The sequence below is a fragment of the Vanessa atalanta genome, chromosome 3 (assembly GCF_905147765.1).
Source record: "Vanessa atalanta chromosome 3, ilVanAtal1.2, whole genome shotgun sequence".
NCBI lineage: Eukaryota > Metazoa > Arthropoda > Insecta > Lepidoptera > Nymphalidae > Vanessa > Vanessa atalanta.
Genome location: NC_061873.1, coordinates 4,916,031 through 4,931,755, shown reverse-complemented (window position 1 = coordinate 4,931,755; position 15,725 = coordinate 4,916,031). Strand labels below are relative to the sequence as shown.

Genomic DNA, 15,725 nt, shown 5'->3' with positions numbered 1-15,725 from the left:
ACTTTTCATATCAAAAGTAATGTGCAAACGTGCCACAGTCTTTTCTTAAGGAAGATGGATTTGAGCTTATTCCACTACACTGCCCAAATATGGGTAAGTGGTAAATCGTCGCAAAATTTCATCCGTCCCAAGCACGAGCACGATACGAGATTACGATGGACGATAAACATTCACGTGTTCTAACATATCGTGTTGCATAAAACTATATATTTTTCAAATACGAACGAGGGTGACATACAATATTGCAAAAAAAAATCTTACGAGTAAATCGATTCACAACATTCTATAATATTTTATCACTTTATATAAAAAAATGCAAAACCTCTGTCTAAAGAGTATTTCAATAATGTATTGACTTTTAAACGTTTTATCTGCATATTAAGCGATTGATGGCCAATTTATTTACATCATTATTTAAGCTATGATCAGAACAACTTACACGTATTTAAGTACTTAACGCCACCACATATATAATTAGAATAGGACAATATTTGAGCTACCTGATCGTAGGCGCATTTATTACACGGGGCGCATGCGCGAGAGACGCCATTGTAGTCAATAGCTTGCCAGGTGGGCGTGCAATTGTAAGTAGCTGTGTGACCCTCGACACCTCATCCCTGGTCCTCTTTCACTCCGAGGGGCGAAGAAACATGTCCGTACCGTGATACGAGACCTCATTGTGTCTCTCAAATCCTATTCACCTCAAATGACTATGCATTAATTATAAAGTTAGATTTAAAGTGAATACTGAACGAGACTGTAAATAGTTACTCGTCTTCAAGACACAAAGGTTCATTACTAATTTAAGAGTTGCAATAGTTAAAAGTCGTATTATTTTCGTATTAATTAGATACTTCTATTAAATTCCTCACTAACAGAACACGAACACTTGACATATATCGGTCAATATATCGTAATGTTTATTGTTCCTTTTGATCTGGAACAATACTATGCGACTTTATCAAGACGTTTCGTAGATTAACGCGCCGTCTTGACGTAAGATCAAACAGATTCATAAACATTTTTAACAGTAAAATAAGCGTTTAATCGTCGCCGCTTGAAATATTTTTGAAACGTTTGAAAAAATTGAAATATTTTTTCAGTGAATATCGTTAACGTTGCAATTTCCGACGTTCATTCGTCGAGTTCATCGTCCTAAATTACCTGTCTAGTGCGAACTTGTCAAAATACCATGCAATTAACTCGTGTGTAGGTAGGCGAGTCAAGTGGAACACTCGTGTACTTCGTGACATTTGCAGCGCTGTAGCACTTAAGCAAAGAGGACAATAAAACATGCGAGACGAGGTTGTAGCGCTTATGTCTGCTAGAATAGCTCAGCAGCTCGCATAGTGCGGGATCACTCGGCAGATAATTACTGGCGCGTCGCCGGCCGCCGCTACACGCATTGCTGAAAGATTGACATGAGCTCGATGGCTGCCCGATGACTTGTTTATTGCAAATACCGCAATGCCGAATTCACACTTCGCCAATTGACTTGGCAATTCTATTGAACATTTTGTAGAAATTTCAAAACCAATTTAAGCTTCATGAACTAAATTGATTTTCAGAACCAATAATACAAATAGCTTGCTTGATATATTGATTTAGAATAACGAATATTATTTTATCTTAAACTAGATCATTATCTTTCAACATATCACTCACAATATGTGATATTCGGTTATTTCTGTTCGCTTAGACTAACTAATAATCTTGAAATGAATGTTTTGATTTGATTTTGGTCTCAGAGTTTCTAAAAACAAATCCAATATTTACAGTTTTATTCATTGATAGGTAAAATTAAGAAGTTGAAATTGAAGAAAGAATACAATAACAGTTATCTATTTGTTATTGTATTCGGACAAAAAATATAGCTCTATATTTACGGGGACGAGTAAAATGTTTGATTGCTTTAACCTGGTTACCTTTATGTTAAGCTTTTGCTTTTTAACAAGAAGCAAAAGCTCTGTCAAAACAGTATAAACAGTATTTTATTATTAACTTGCTTTTAACTGTTCGGATATTAGGCGATTGAGTGCCATTTGAATGGCATCGGGTTCGCGGGAGATTTGTCGTAAATATTATTTACAAATTGTATAGAGGTCCCAGCGGGAGCGCCCGCGCAGCGAGGGGGCGATTTCTCATCACAGTACTTGGCCTCTGCCAAACACATTTTTTAACACCTCCGACTGTACCTAAATCAACAGAGTATTTTATGAGTGCATCGACTTAATTCCGCTTGGATTCCAAGAAATTTATAAAGCTACTACATACGAACACATAATTATATACTATAGGCTCAAACGATAAAATTCGTCAGTAGTTACTTTATCATTATCATTTTCGTTAAATAATATATATTTTTATACAAGTAATATCACGTCTACAACTAGTACTTAACAGCGAGTTTAAATTAATTATAAGTAGTCATATATTCAAACAATACATATATATATGTTTTTATTATTTTATTAAATTTAAATAATAAAAGTTTCAAATCATATTTAAAAAATACAAATTTTATAATGTAATTGGTACTAAATTGCAGTTAAAATTTAGACGCTTTTTAATAAAAAAAATATTTTTATTTTATACGACATTTGTTATTAAATCTAACATAGTTTATCCATAAACCAACCAAGCAAGAAATACAAAGTATAAAGAGGAATAACGTTATTTATTTTTGTTACAGATTACTAAACTCAAAATCGACAGTAATCCATTTGCTAAGGGATTTCGGGATTCTTCGCGTCTCACAGAATTTGAGAGGTATATATTTATTTGTATTATTCAAATTAACATTATCATTATATTACAATATATAGATTTTATATAGAGTTTAAGATTATAAATTCGAGCGTGTGTAAAGCTCTCCGCTAGAAAAAAAAATTGGCAACCTCTGTGTTACAACACAACAATTATTATATTTAATTCTACATTTAATTGTCAATCATATTATTAAATGCTGTGTATGTTAGAATTTACTTTCTTAAGAATTGCAAACGGTTGCCAGCACAAAAATTGTCAACTGTATCAGCGCGAAAGAACGATAATAATCACCTACTGGTATGCTCACCGCATATCATTCACTCGGCCGCGAGCATTAGTCCTCATTACGGGTATGACAGAATTTGGTATCTGTTCTCTAATCGAGCATCGGACACGCTCTCAGAAACAAGCGCAGCGACACTGATTGATGCCTGTGCCTACTCAATTACGAGTCTATCTCTAACTCTTAGTAATCGAATCGAGATAAATGTGGAATCGCTTTACATTGCTCGATGGTTTACAATTTTGTTACGATTTCTCATAGTCGTTATTTGTGTTAATACAAGTTGCCGCTTCCTGTGTAAACGACTTAATTACGTTTTGTTGGTTACGTTTGTTTTATTTTGAATTTGTTTCTTTTTGAGATTCTATATCACGGGGGAGCACGAAAGAACACCCGTCTTCCCCGATGACGCGCGCTACAGCGCTGCCAATTCTAGGTAGATAACTAGATACAATTATATGTACTTTAAGTTTAGTATATTTGCAAAATGGCAAAATCCTAAGTAATTTTCAAACTTTTGCAGGGAAACGATGGAGTCTATGCTAGCGGAACAGCATTATTTAAGGTCTCCGTTACGGCCGTTCGATTTGGACCAGCACAACAACAACCTAACTCTGGAAGAAAAAGCGATACTTGCGGCTCGGTCTCAACTGTTCTTGCGTGCTGCGTACCCATTGTACGGCGTTCCGGCGGCGGCTCTCTGGGGTCAGTGGGCGTGCTTGGCGCCGCAACTACTGGCGCAACAGCATCTTGCTTCTGGATCCGGGTTGCAGCTGCCGCGTCCGGTATACCCTGGCAGTGTACCACCGCTGTCTCAGCATCGGTTCTCGCCTTACCCGCCGCGACGTGCTTCGCCCGGATCTTCCCCGGACTCATTACGTGATGCGAGCCCCCACTCCTTGCCTCACACGCCGCTCCCCCCGCACGCCCCGCACACTCCGCACCCGCCGCACAGTCCCACTTAGTGCATTCCGTTATGTGACAGCGACTGGTTAATAACGATCTCTGTAAATGCTTTTTTATGAACTCGAAGTTTAATTTGGCGACGCTGTGTTATAGTAGCACGTTTGAGTTTTAGTACATTTCATATTTAATTACAAAAACAATGAATAGTGCTTCTGCATTCGCGAGTGAATTCTATAGACAATAGGTCCGCAGTGTCGCCAATCATTGTGTACAATATTGTAAAATAAAATATTTAAATTTAGCTTAAGGTTGTAATTATTGTTGTTATAGAATAATATTATGTTCCTAATTATATTATTTTAGCTGATTTTACTTTCACAATAAGATCGATACATTTAATAAAGTAACATTTGTAACAATTTAAAACTTTTGGTGAAATATTTCGACATGTCCGGTAGTTTCAAATTATTCTTAAGTTGGCAAATGATTTAAGTCGGTTGGTGAAATGTGCAATACAAAAGAAATCATAATATTTCAAATTAGCTGTTTGTAGTAAGATAGATATTATAATTAAAATGTAGATATACTTGCTGTCTGTGTTTAAGGTACTCTGTGGTATCATAAATGGACAAATAGAAGTACCTATATTAACTATGTAGTTAAATTATAATTATTATAAATAATATATTGATAATGAATAAAAAATTAAATGTTTGTTAACATATAATAACTTGTTTTATTTTTATTTAATCTGTCGCACTTACAAGAGTTGTACGTAGTTCAGGTATGTAAGCAAATCTTGAAAGTATTCGAAGAGAAGACAAAGAATATCTATTAATAATCATAGATATATTTTTCCTCAACAAAAAAAATACAAATAACTTTGGAGTAGGTTTTGAATTACACTCATGATTTCAGATGACAGACTTCAGATGATTTAGATGTTTGCTGAGTGAACACCCAAGCTATCACCAAGTCTTTTATATTTACTAGAAAGACCGTCAAAGCCGATAATAGTCGAAAAAATAGCCTAAAAGTTATACTAAGTACAGGCACACTAGTAAAGTAGGATGATGTTTAGCTTGTGTCAAGCGTCATGCACACCAAGTTGGCTCGTCTATTTTAGTTCTTTTGTACTGCGACATTCTATCTAGTTGTACGCATAAATAATCTAAGCTATCCGCATAAAGCAACTCCCCACGATCCTCGTAATCAGTCAAAGAATCTAAACGAAAATAACTATAAATGTAGATAATGGTAAATTTTATCATTCTGATCAGAGAGAATTCTTCTTTAATCACAAAAGAGAAAATAATATTATCAAACAATTTTAAAATTATTCTTTTCTCTACGGCCAAAAGTCTCGCAAAATATTTCACACAACGTCAGAAAATACTTACAATTAACACGCTACTTTCTGACCGGTGAAACAGCTTTATAATAACTAAAAATATTATATCTCATTTCTTAGATCGCCAATGTGTCACCAACCTTAAGAACGAAGATATTATGTACCTTTTGAAAGAAGTTACACTGGGTTACTCGTCCTACAAACCGCAAAAACAACAATACTTAGTAAAACTTTAAAATACTTAACAAAAGTCAAAGTATTTATTAAAACTATAGCAATTTGAATAATTAATATAAAACAGTACCTACGTATCACTTCATATAAAATATAATCGTCTCGCGAATTATTTCGCATATTATTATCAAGGCAGTGAATTTTTAAGGAATTAGATTTATCCAATACTAAATCAGTAATCGCTTGCTACACTTCATCTACCAATTCAAAAAGTAACAGTGTCGCTCTTATATGATATAAAAATTAAAAGTATGATTATTACGTAAATTCAATAATAACAGTAAAAATAATAATTTATCTGAGTATATACCAGACCTGGCCTAAAAGTATGTAATTACAAGAATTAGGTGTTTTTTTTTAGCGTTTATGAGCCGAATGGTTAGAACGCATGCATCACTGAAAGGAAAACTTCGTGCAAAAGTTGCATGTGTCACCAACCCGTATTGGAACGTGATGGAATTGTCTCCAAACCTTATCCCCAAATGAAGATCTCAGAAGTGGGACATTTACAGCCTATTATTCTATAGCAGTGGTATCAGCAGTAATCGCGTATGATGTTTCTATTAATCCTAAATGAAATAAATATCAGTGAGTGAATTATTTAAATTAATATTATTCTAATTATATATTTTTTTACTTTTATAGAATTTGCCATAACAACCAGACCAACTTATCATTATCTAATGTAATGATTTTCCACTATAAAACGATTCAAAAGAACAATAGCTAAACCTAATACATTAGAAGCGTAATAGGAATATCGGAGCGGCAATCAAACTCACGACAAAATATTTCTCAGTCGTCACTAGTCTCTACCATTGACAGGCATTCAAGAAAACATATAATTTACTCTATATTTTCATTGATGTTTCATATAGATATGTAACTCTACATTAAGTAGGCCCGGGGTCATGAGAACCGGTTTGTAGTTGTCCAAGCAAACACCGGTAGATGGCGTGAGGAGTTACATTCAATCGGCTTAAACAACTGTTGAGTTTGGAAAATTCGCTGTTGATAGTTTGGTATTAGTATACACATAAATGTAATTGGATAAGCATATACTTTGTGAGGAATTAAGTTTCCAAATCAAGTTTATTTTTAATATTTTTACTTGTCATCCAAACTGGGATTTTTATTCGATTTAGGAAGATAGACTAATAAATGGACAGTCTTGTTTTTGATATACGTCGCAAACGAATAGTAGGCTCACCTGATGGAAAGTGAGTACCACCGCCCATGGACATCTGCAACACCTTTAAGGAAGGAGTGGTGTAAGTTCACTTTCTCCCAGAAACACTGGCACAGAGAGAATCATAAATAGCTTCGGACAATGTCAATGCGGTGCCAAGCACAGTATCTTAGATGTTTTGTCAAATGTAAAAGTAATTAAACTGGCTCTCTCACTCTTCAACCCGAAATTGTACCACAGCAATTCAAATTGCTATCGTTTGAATGAGAAATAATAATTGAACTAAATAAATTCATGTCAATAAAAAGCTATCTTATTAGTAATTGTTATTTTCGTGTTAATGGTACCTGAGTGAGAACGAAAATCACGAATAAATATTACCTCCACTATTATCTATAAATCTGATAAAAACGAAACAAAATAATACTACGAAATGTATGAATCGAGCTTGTCGTTAAAATGTTCGCGGAGAGAATGACAGTAAGATTTCACTTAACATTTGCTTTTATTGCTGGCGAACAATCGCTGATTTATGTCAGAGACAAAGCGTGACAGATTGCGAAATTGTAACAAATTAGAGCGACACGACCCGCAATTATGCAAAGCGACTATAAAGTTATCTAGGAAAACAACGCCACCCCACGCCAACTATTCAATTAAAATGAAACAGTGGCGAGGCGACATTCGAGTCACATAGAGGAAGGGTCGTCTCCATCGAATTAGTTCGGCGCGTGGCCACATTACTAGGACAAATTTCATCTCCCGAGGGTCCCGGACTAGAGGGATGCAACGCTAATCTAATCTGGATTGTAGCTAATAAATGTTGTACCCACCGACGTGGCTGCAGGAATTTATTGCTTGTAAAACTGTTTTCAATCGTAGAAATTGTTCGAATGACGCCGTACTTTCGACATGGTCTGATTGAATTTGCCATCTCACTGAGTTTCTCATTTCGCTGTCGTATAATCTCTCATATGATAAATGACTTTTATTACGATGTAAACTTCGAACATTGTTTGTAACTAAGAATAAAACGAACGACAAACATTACAGTAGGACCGAAAGCATAGAAATTATATCTAGTTATTATAAAGACTGGTTTACAAATAAGTATAAAATGTTATATATATGAAACATAAGATCTCAGTCCTATTATATCTTACGAGGGTTTTCTCATCATGCTCTCAAAACAAAGCGTACGAGATGGATTATCGACAGGCTTCTTGGGCAGAGGGCGTATCGCACGTAATACCGTGTTATTGGCCACTCCGCTCATAATCCGCTTTTAACTGCGGCTCCGGCCCGGATGAACGTGCCCTGAATGTGTACACTCCGGTTTTTCTCTTCGCAAACATTCGCACTCCTTAGCTATTGTATTGAGGAGTCGACAATAGGTATTTTCTTTTAACCGTCAGAAATACTCGTAACTATCTGACATATTTTGTGATTGAGTTTTATAAATATTACGTGAAATATATTATAACTTTTATATTTAAATTAAAATAATTCATAGCTATAATTTACGACTTATTATATTATACATCCGCAAAAATTAGAATAAAACAACAGGCAAACTAAAACCAATAACTTGATACAGTTATAACAAATATAATTTATTTTTAATTGACGGTCAATTATTTAAGAGACTTAAATAAAAAAAAATACATATGAATAAGATCAGTAAAGATGGCTCTACAGCATTCAAAATATTCTTAAAAACAAAAATACAGAAAAGCGCCGACATAAAACAGTTTAACGGCATAATAAGTCGCTGTCGGAGATGGTTTTTATATTTTGGTAGGTACTAAACGTGCAAATAAAGTTTTATTATGTTGTAGGTAGGTGTCTACGTAACGCACGGGTAGGAGGGGGTGGTAGTAAGCAGCCGGCGCTAATGTCGCCGCTCCACACACATCTCCACATTTCAGGAAAACTGCAAACGTAACTGGGCAATAAATTCACGTTTATTACCACAAATATACCTATACTTACTTACCTTGGCAGTCGCTACCGGAACAAATTGACGGTCCATCGTATTCACAAAACGCGCATTGCTATAGAAAACATTTACGTTAACGCATACGTTACGCCATGATATAGTACAGAAGCTCGCAAAGTAATATTATCAAAAGGGGTCGTTATAAATTGATTATTTTTATTTATTATGTATCCGTAATTGTGCGCCGTTTGCTAAATGGCTTCGTAATTCATTATTGTGTTTAATTTATGTTTCGTATTTTCACTTTTTCGTTATGTCTAATGAATGTACGTATAACTTTGTTATTTAACGATACCTTATGAGATACTAGAAACGATGCCCTAGTTAGGATACAAGTCATGTGCTTAAACTATTTAGTAATTTTTTTTAAGAAAGAGACACTATGGATGTCATTCATTCGTCCAAAAGTCAGACAAAGATTTAAAGTTTTATAGTGTCTCAATAAGTATATTTATATATCATAAACGCGTTTACACGAACAATTTATATAATTCTTTACCATTTCGTATCACAACGCTTATTGTAACTCGATAAAGTTATTTGTGTTCAATAAAGCGAATGATCTGACTTTTCCCATTTTTACTCCACGAATAGCCTCATCCCCCGTTCACCACGCCCCATCCCCCCCTCTGTGGTGCAAAGTTGAGGGCATTAGCGTGTTATCAGCCCGAAGACGGCGCCCACCTGACCATGTACCACTCACGTAAAATATATTTGGAAACTACACTCGCAATGGTATCCATTGCGTTTTAATTTGACTATGAACAGCTTTGCTATCTTAGCCAATCAGTAATGTACGAAAAAATCTAAAGTAAAGTTCTCATTTTCGGCCTTTTAATAAGTGTAACAGATAGTATCTATAAGCGTTGAGATGTGGGAATAGGTTGGAAGCGTGAACGTGTTTTGCAAACCAGCCAACGAAATAAGGTGTCCCCAATTACAGTTCTTCGGCCGCTACTGAGAGTAACTAATGTTACGCTGGGTTTGTGCCCATTTTAACAGATATATTATTTTGCCTTTTTTTAATATACTTTTCTAACACAAACGTATATAATAGAGAGAGGAGGTCGATAAAAGTATTCGTTTTAGAGTTTTTTGAAGTAAGAGCAATTAATTTGAAATTTTTATAGAAAACATAGTTCTTATAGGTACTTCAAGTATGCGTTTGTTGGAGTAATTGTTGAATTAAGAGTAAATTTGGAAGACATTTATCTATACTTTTTGCGCAACTTACACTTACGTTAAAATTATTATTAACGTGTAATAGATTAAATATTAAAAACGATAAGTACAATTCGCAGACTAACTGTTACCTAGACATAGACCAATAATGACGAACCTCACAATGATTTTGCAAAATGATTCCTTTGAGCAATATGGATTTTTATGGTCTCGCACAAAACTTCCATTCACACGGTCAGAGCAATAGATATGTAATCAAATCAGTGCGGTCACAGACGTAACCGAGGTGGCGGAGTTCGTCCCTGCGGAGCGGGAGCCCATTGACAGGTTATTGATACAAATAGCCCCACCCTCCCCTAGACACCCGCCTCGATAACACCAATAAAACCTGATTGATATTGTGTAAGTGCGCCCGGAAAATGTGGGAACTCGATTGATGTTACAGCCAAATTCGATTGGAGGAAAATTGAAAAGAATCACAATAACATACGAATAACAACTTTATTACAAAGCAGTAAAGTTAATTATATATTCTATTATTTCGTCTTATGTGTCATTTTATATTCAACTCATTGTATTGATAGTAGCTGGAGGCGTGAATAGTGTTGTCTAATGCCGGAGTTACACGTGCCACTTTGAAAGCAAGGTTGAACATGTTGTACTTACACAATACGTTTACTGTATTTAAAACATTTTTTAATTTGTGATGCATGTTTACTTTACGCAAGAATAATTGTTTTTCTTTTTGTTTACTAGATACATTACAAAACTAACGAGTATATGAAAGAGTGTGAATAAATTCAGTACTTATGAGTTTCTTTTAACAGCCTTTAAATCCCATGTAGTAAAATTTCTGAGGTAAAACCTAGACTCTGCTTGAGGAGAAGAAGGTTAGGATCTTATTCTACCGAGAGCAATATAGCAATGTGTTCTAACGCGGATTGATGGGTATAGACATTGTAGATTTCTATCTGATTCATGCAGGTTTCCTCACGATATTTTCCTTCAGCGCCCAGCACGAGCGGAATTATAAACACAAATTAGCTCATGGTAATTTAGTGATGCTGGCCAGGACTTGAACTTAAAATCTAAGCTCTGGGCTGTCTCGTTTCTTCAAACCCATAACACCTATTAAAATATTACATTCAGGTTTTTATGTTGCATTAATTACTGTTTATTAGTAATTATTATAATATATAAACGAAGTTCCAGCAAACGTCGGGTGTTTTATCTTCTAAGTAAATATTAATGTAACCGGTAGCAGTTCTCTCCGAAACTTGTCAATAACGCGACGGACAGCAGTGACCCAGAATTTTATAAAAGTCGTAGGCGTCAATTAACAACTAATAGGCGGAACCGTTTCAAAAGTCGACATGACATTGGGATTTTTTATTATTTATAACACACGATCAAATCAAATGATAACAATGAATAAAAATGTATATTAGTAATAATAGCCCAACTTAAGGAGAAGGATTCTGGTTTACTCTATCTCGGATAAGTGGAACATATATTTGGAATTTAACATTAATAATTTCTCATAATATATACTATATATAATATATATATTTACATATAATATATTAAAAAAAAAAACAAAATTGTTAAAAATCTTAGCAAAATAAGATGTATGTGAATAATATTTGCTATATACCTATTCTGATAGATCTTAGTTGTATTTATTTTTCAATTATAAAATATAACCCATTGATAAAGAACAGATTAAATAACAAAACTCCTGCGATGATCTCCACCAATAACTTGAAACAAATCAGAGATGTTATACAAATGTTTGATAGACAATTAAAAATATACATAGTAACTACAATTTACATACAAAATAAAAACAGAATAACAATCTCTCTTCCTTTCTCTCGGTTTCTCTTGTGAAAGGTACTTAGTATATTTCCGGGATTCACTTATGTGTGGTTGTGGCATATGGAAACACGCTGAAGGTCCATGTGAGTGAGCAGTCATGAATAGTGGCTCGTTTCATTTAAAGATGGCGTTATAACTTTCGGTTTTGACTGTGGTAAACTTTAGTAATTGAGTTTACTTTCTGTACGATCCCCCCGGAACTACATGATTGATTTTGCTTCAAAGGAATGTGTTTTTTTGTGGTTCGAGTTAAGAAGCCATTTCTAAATATACATCGATATTAACATAGATATAAGTTACAAATTGCATAGACATTTGTTAAAATGTATTCAACTCTTCATGATTTTAAAGTAAAAAATAATGAAATGACTGATATTGCAAGGACGTTCACAAGAAGACAAGAGCTGAATGAATAAAATATGATATGGAATTGAGGCGATATCATTGGTCGAGAACTTAAATAATCTATGACATTAATTATGCATTTGCGAAAAAAATGTTTTATACGTCGACGAAGCTGTTGTACTTTGGAAGTAAAACTAAAGTGGATATAAGTAGCGAAGTGGAATAGTGATGTATTATAAATAAAGATATATTATTCTAGAACAATTAGTAGAGTATAATTATTATATAGCTGAGCTATTAGCAAATTGTATGGAATACGTAAATCTAGGGTTTGTTTATATTTAGTTTTTCTTCGATAGAATTCTCAATATATGTATATTTTTACGTAACCATCATTTCTGAATAATGGATCCGAACAAACCATAAAAGTTAAAACGCTTGCCTGTCCATTAAAAAAATATATATAATTATAAAGCCGTCATATGCACAGGGGCGACTCTGTTTAATCTTTTATATATGATGAACCTATAGATAACATTTATATCTCTTCGCCATCACTTACCAATAAGATAAAAACGAACCGACTATTATACAACTTTAATGTCTTAATACATTCACGTAATAAAATATATTTTTTAAATGGTCGTATTATAGTTAATAGCAAAATTATTCCTAGTGGTATTAAATAACGTTACTGAATGGTAACAATGAATGAGAGCTAATAATTTTGCTTAGTAAGCTCTGGGGGGTTGATGGAATTTATTTCATTCCAATCGATTCTTTACAACGCTCTTGAGGGTTAACGGGTGTCAATGACTACCCCATTGTGGGAAAATATCTATTAAATATTTATGATCCTTACAACTTGCGTTATGTTGACGCATAATATTATGTCTACCAAGATGTTAGCTGTGGATGTTACGACGATATTAAATATTACTTCATTTAGTATGCATCAAAATACTGAAAAAGATTTTGTGCATAGCGAGTGTATCCTAAAAACACAACTAAACTTGTAAAAAGTTTTTAAATTTATATTTTTAATAATTAATACTATTAACAAATTGTAATTTCTTTCAACTTTTAATGTGCAATGTGTTCAGATTTACATATATGTGATTAATCCATGTTTATTGTTTGGTTAATATTAATTGTGCAATGTTTTAGTGCATGCTGAGACTTCTTGCAAATTGGAGAGCAATAGACAAGATAATTTCGAATATGTGTTGGATTAAAAAAGTAGTCTGTGTCTCGGGACTCTAAACGATATAAATCTCATCAAAATCGGTTCAGCAGTTTAAGAGTTACCATCGCATTTATTATATTTTTAGAATTTTTAGAACATATCATATTTTATTATTTATTAATTATTATATTTATTTATTATTTAGATGTAGATAGAAGACATAAGCTTAGCAGTGGGATACCCTATTAATAATAATAGGCTATTATTTTACTTTCAAGACTCACAATTATGACTAAAACCACAATCTAAACAACTCCAAAAGAAAAGGTTACTGTCCAGAAGTCAATAAGAAACTGGTATAAAGTTCATATCTTTCTAAGCATTCATTGACAATATAAACGAACGAACGGATATTTGTATATAAAACATAAGCCACAAAAGAGCCTCTTCAACAGAAATGTTTGCTTTTTAATACAAACAGTACTCATCGCGATATAAGACCAATAAACAAAAAAGTCCCAATAATTCATGCGAACCTTTCAAAGGGTTGATCGACGCGACGTTTCCCGGAACGTTTAATAAATAAACGCGAAGACGGAGTGCTTTGAGCCACACGAACACTTTGTTGCCGTCGTTTGCTGCCAGTAGGTACATATCATATTCTATGGCTATCATATTTCATGGAGTCGGTATTACGTACTCACTTGTACTGAAGTGAAAAACAAAGTAAAAATATATTCTGGGTTGCCATTAAAAATAATATTAAACATTCTGTTATTATTATTAGCTGTCAATTTCAAATTATAGTATACCATTGGTAAGTCCACAGATAAAATAATAAATAAGTAATAAACATTTGTAGGTCACACGGTGTGACTTAACTTTTTATATGGAAGAATAACAAAGATTACGGTTCATCAAAAGTGAAATCGTATCATAAATATTTGTAAGGATGCGTCATGATCAAGGCCGGTGGCGGCTGTTTCTTGAGGGCTTAGCACTTGATGGATGAGAGCCCGACCGGCCGTCGCTTCTAACACAATACCCAGCTTCTCCCAGATATGGGATCGATAACTTTCGGCAAAGGTGCGAAGTCACCTTACTGATAACATCAAACTTTAAATCTTACGTGATTGCCGGTTTTGACAGACTTAAAATAATCTAACTATAATAAAAATATGACAGGATTGTTCTATTTCTTTTTTTTTTCAATGAAATATTTTTGTCGTGGAATTTATAATTGTGACGGGCACTAAGATATACAATATAAAAATTGTCTGTGTGTGTCTCATGTTATGAAAATTTATTTTATTATATTTATTTAAATAAACCTCATTGTGACAGTATATATAGTTTTGTATTAATGTAGTGGGTAGAGTAGGTACTAACATCCCAAAAAAAAAATCTCGCGAAATAATAAAAAGAAAAAAACTATTTATCTCAATGCGTTCAACTAATTACATACCTTATAATTAAAATATAGCATCATTATTAAAACAAGTACGGAACAACAGAGTCTGGGTCGTAGTAGCCGTAGTATCAAATCCGGCCAAGCACCACTGCTTTTTCATGTGCGCATAGTATACAAAAAAATTGTTACTTTTGAAATTATTTTTGTGGGGAAAGCTGCAAAACGTCCTTTAAGAGAAGAGGTCGCTGTCACTTAACTTTTTATTTTATCACTATCCATATACAACTACTATCTTTACCCAATAAAATAAAATTTAGAATTATTAGTAGTAACTTTCATCTATATATACTAACGTGTTTTAATAGTAGGTCTTTAAATGTTACACTGCTAGTCTAAGAATCCTCTCTGTTTGCAGAGAAGGACGAGCTAAGAGAACTCCACCACGCTACTCAAATGCTGTTTGTTTGGAAATACGTGTGACAGATTTCTCATTACACAGACAGATACACGCAGGATTTCTCACAATGTTTTGCTTCACCGTCGACCACGAGATAAATTATTAACAACAATTAAACACGTGAAGGTCAAGTAACCCACAATCTTTGGTTAAATTTCAAGTGTTCTAATTACTGGGCAATCACCGCAGTTTTCCTTGAATATAAACATAAAATTTAATGCATAAATTATTATAGGCAACTTACAATTATACTCATATTATGTAATATGTTAAAAATACCAAACACGAATAGCTAATTTACTAAGAATATGTAATATAATGAATTTAAAATATACGCGGACTTAGTTAATGTTAATTTGTAAAACACGTTACGTTACATACGTAACAATGTTATTGCGAAAGCCGCTATACATCTAGCATAAACTTAACATGAATCTAACATTAACAGCCGGTAAATTTCCCACTGCTGGGCTGATGCCTCCTCTCCCTTTGAGGAGAAGGTTTGGAGCATATTCCATCACTGCTCCATTGCGGG

At 33.8% G+C, this 15,725-nt stretch overlaps 1 protein-coding gene across 2 annotated transcripts in view; it reads left to right on the top strand.

Annotated features, from left to right (window-relative positions):
• LOC125076961 (T-box transcription factor TBX20-like) overlaps nucleotides 1-4,594 on the top strand; it is a 30,360-nt gene extending 25,766 nt beyond the window's left edge. Inside the window, exons 5-7 of one of the 2 annotated variants that reach the window (XM_047688716.1) lie at nucleotides 2,693-2,769; nucleotides 3,414-3,488; nucleotides 3,576-4,594. In XM_047688716.1, coding sequence (XP_047544672.1) covers nucleotides 2,693-2,769; nucleotides 3,414-3,488; nucleotides 3,576-4,017 — 594 coding nt within the window. In that variant the 3' untranslated portion in view covers nucleotides 4,018-4,594. The remainder of the gene's footprint in view (nucleotides 1-2,692; nucleotides 2,770-3,413; nucleotides 3,489-3,575) is intronic. The other variant, XM_047688717.1, reaches the window with a different exon arrangement.
• Nucleotides 4,595-15,725: the final 11,131 nt, after the last annotated feature.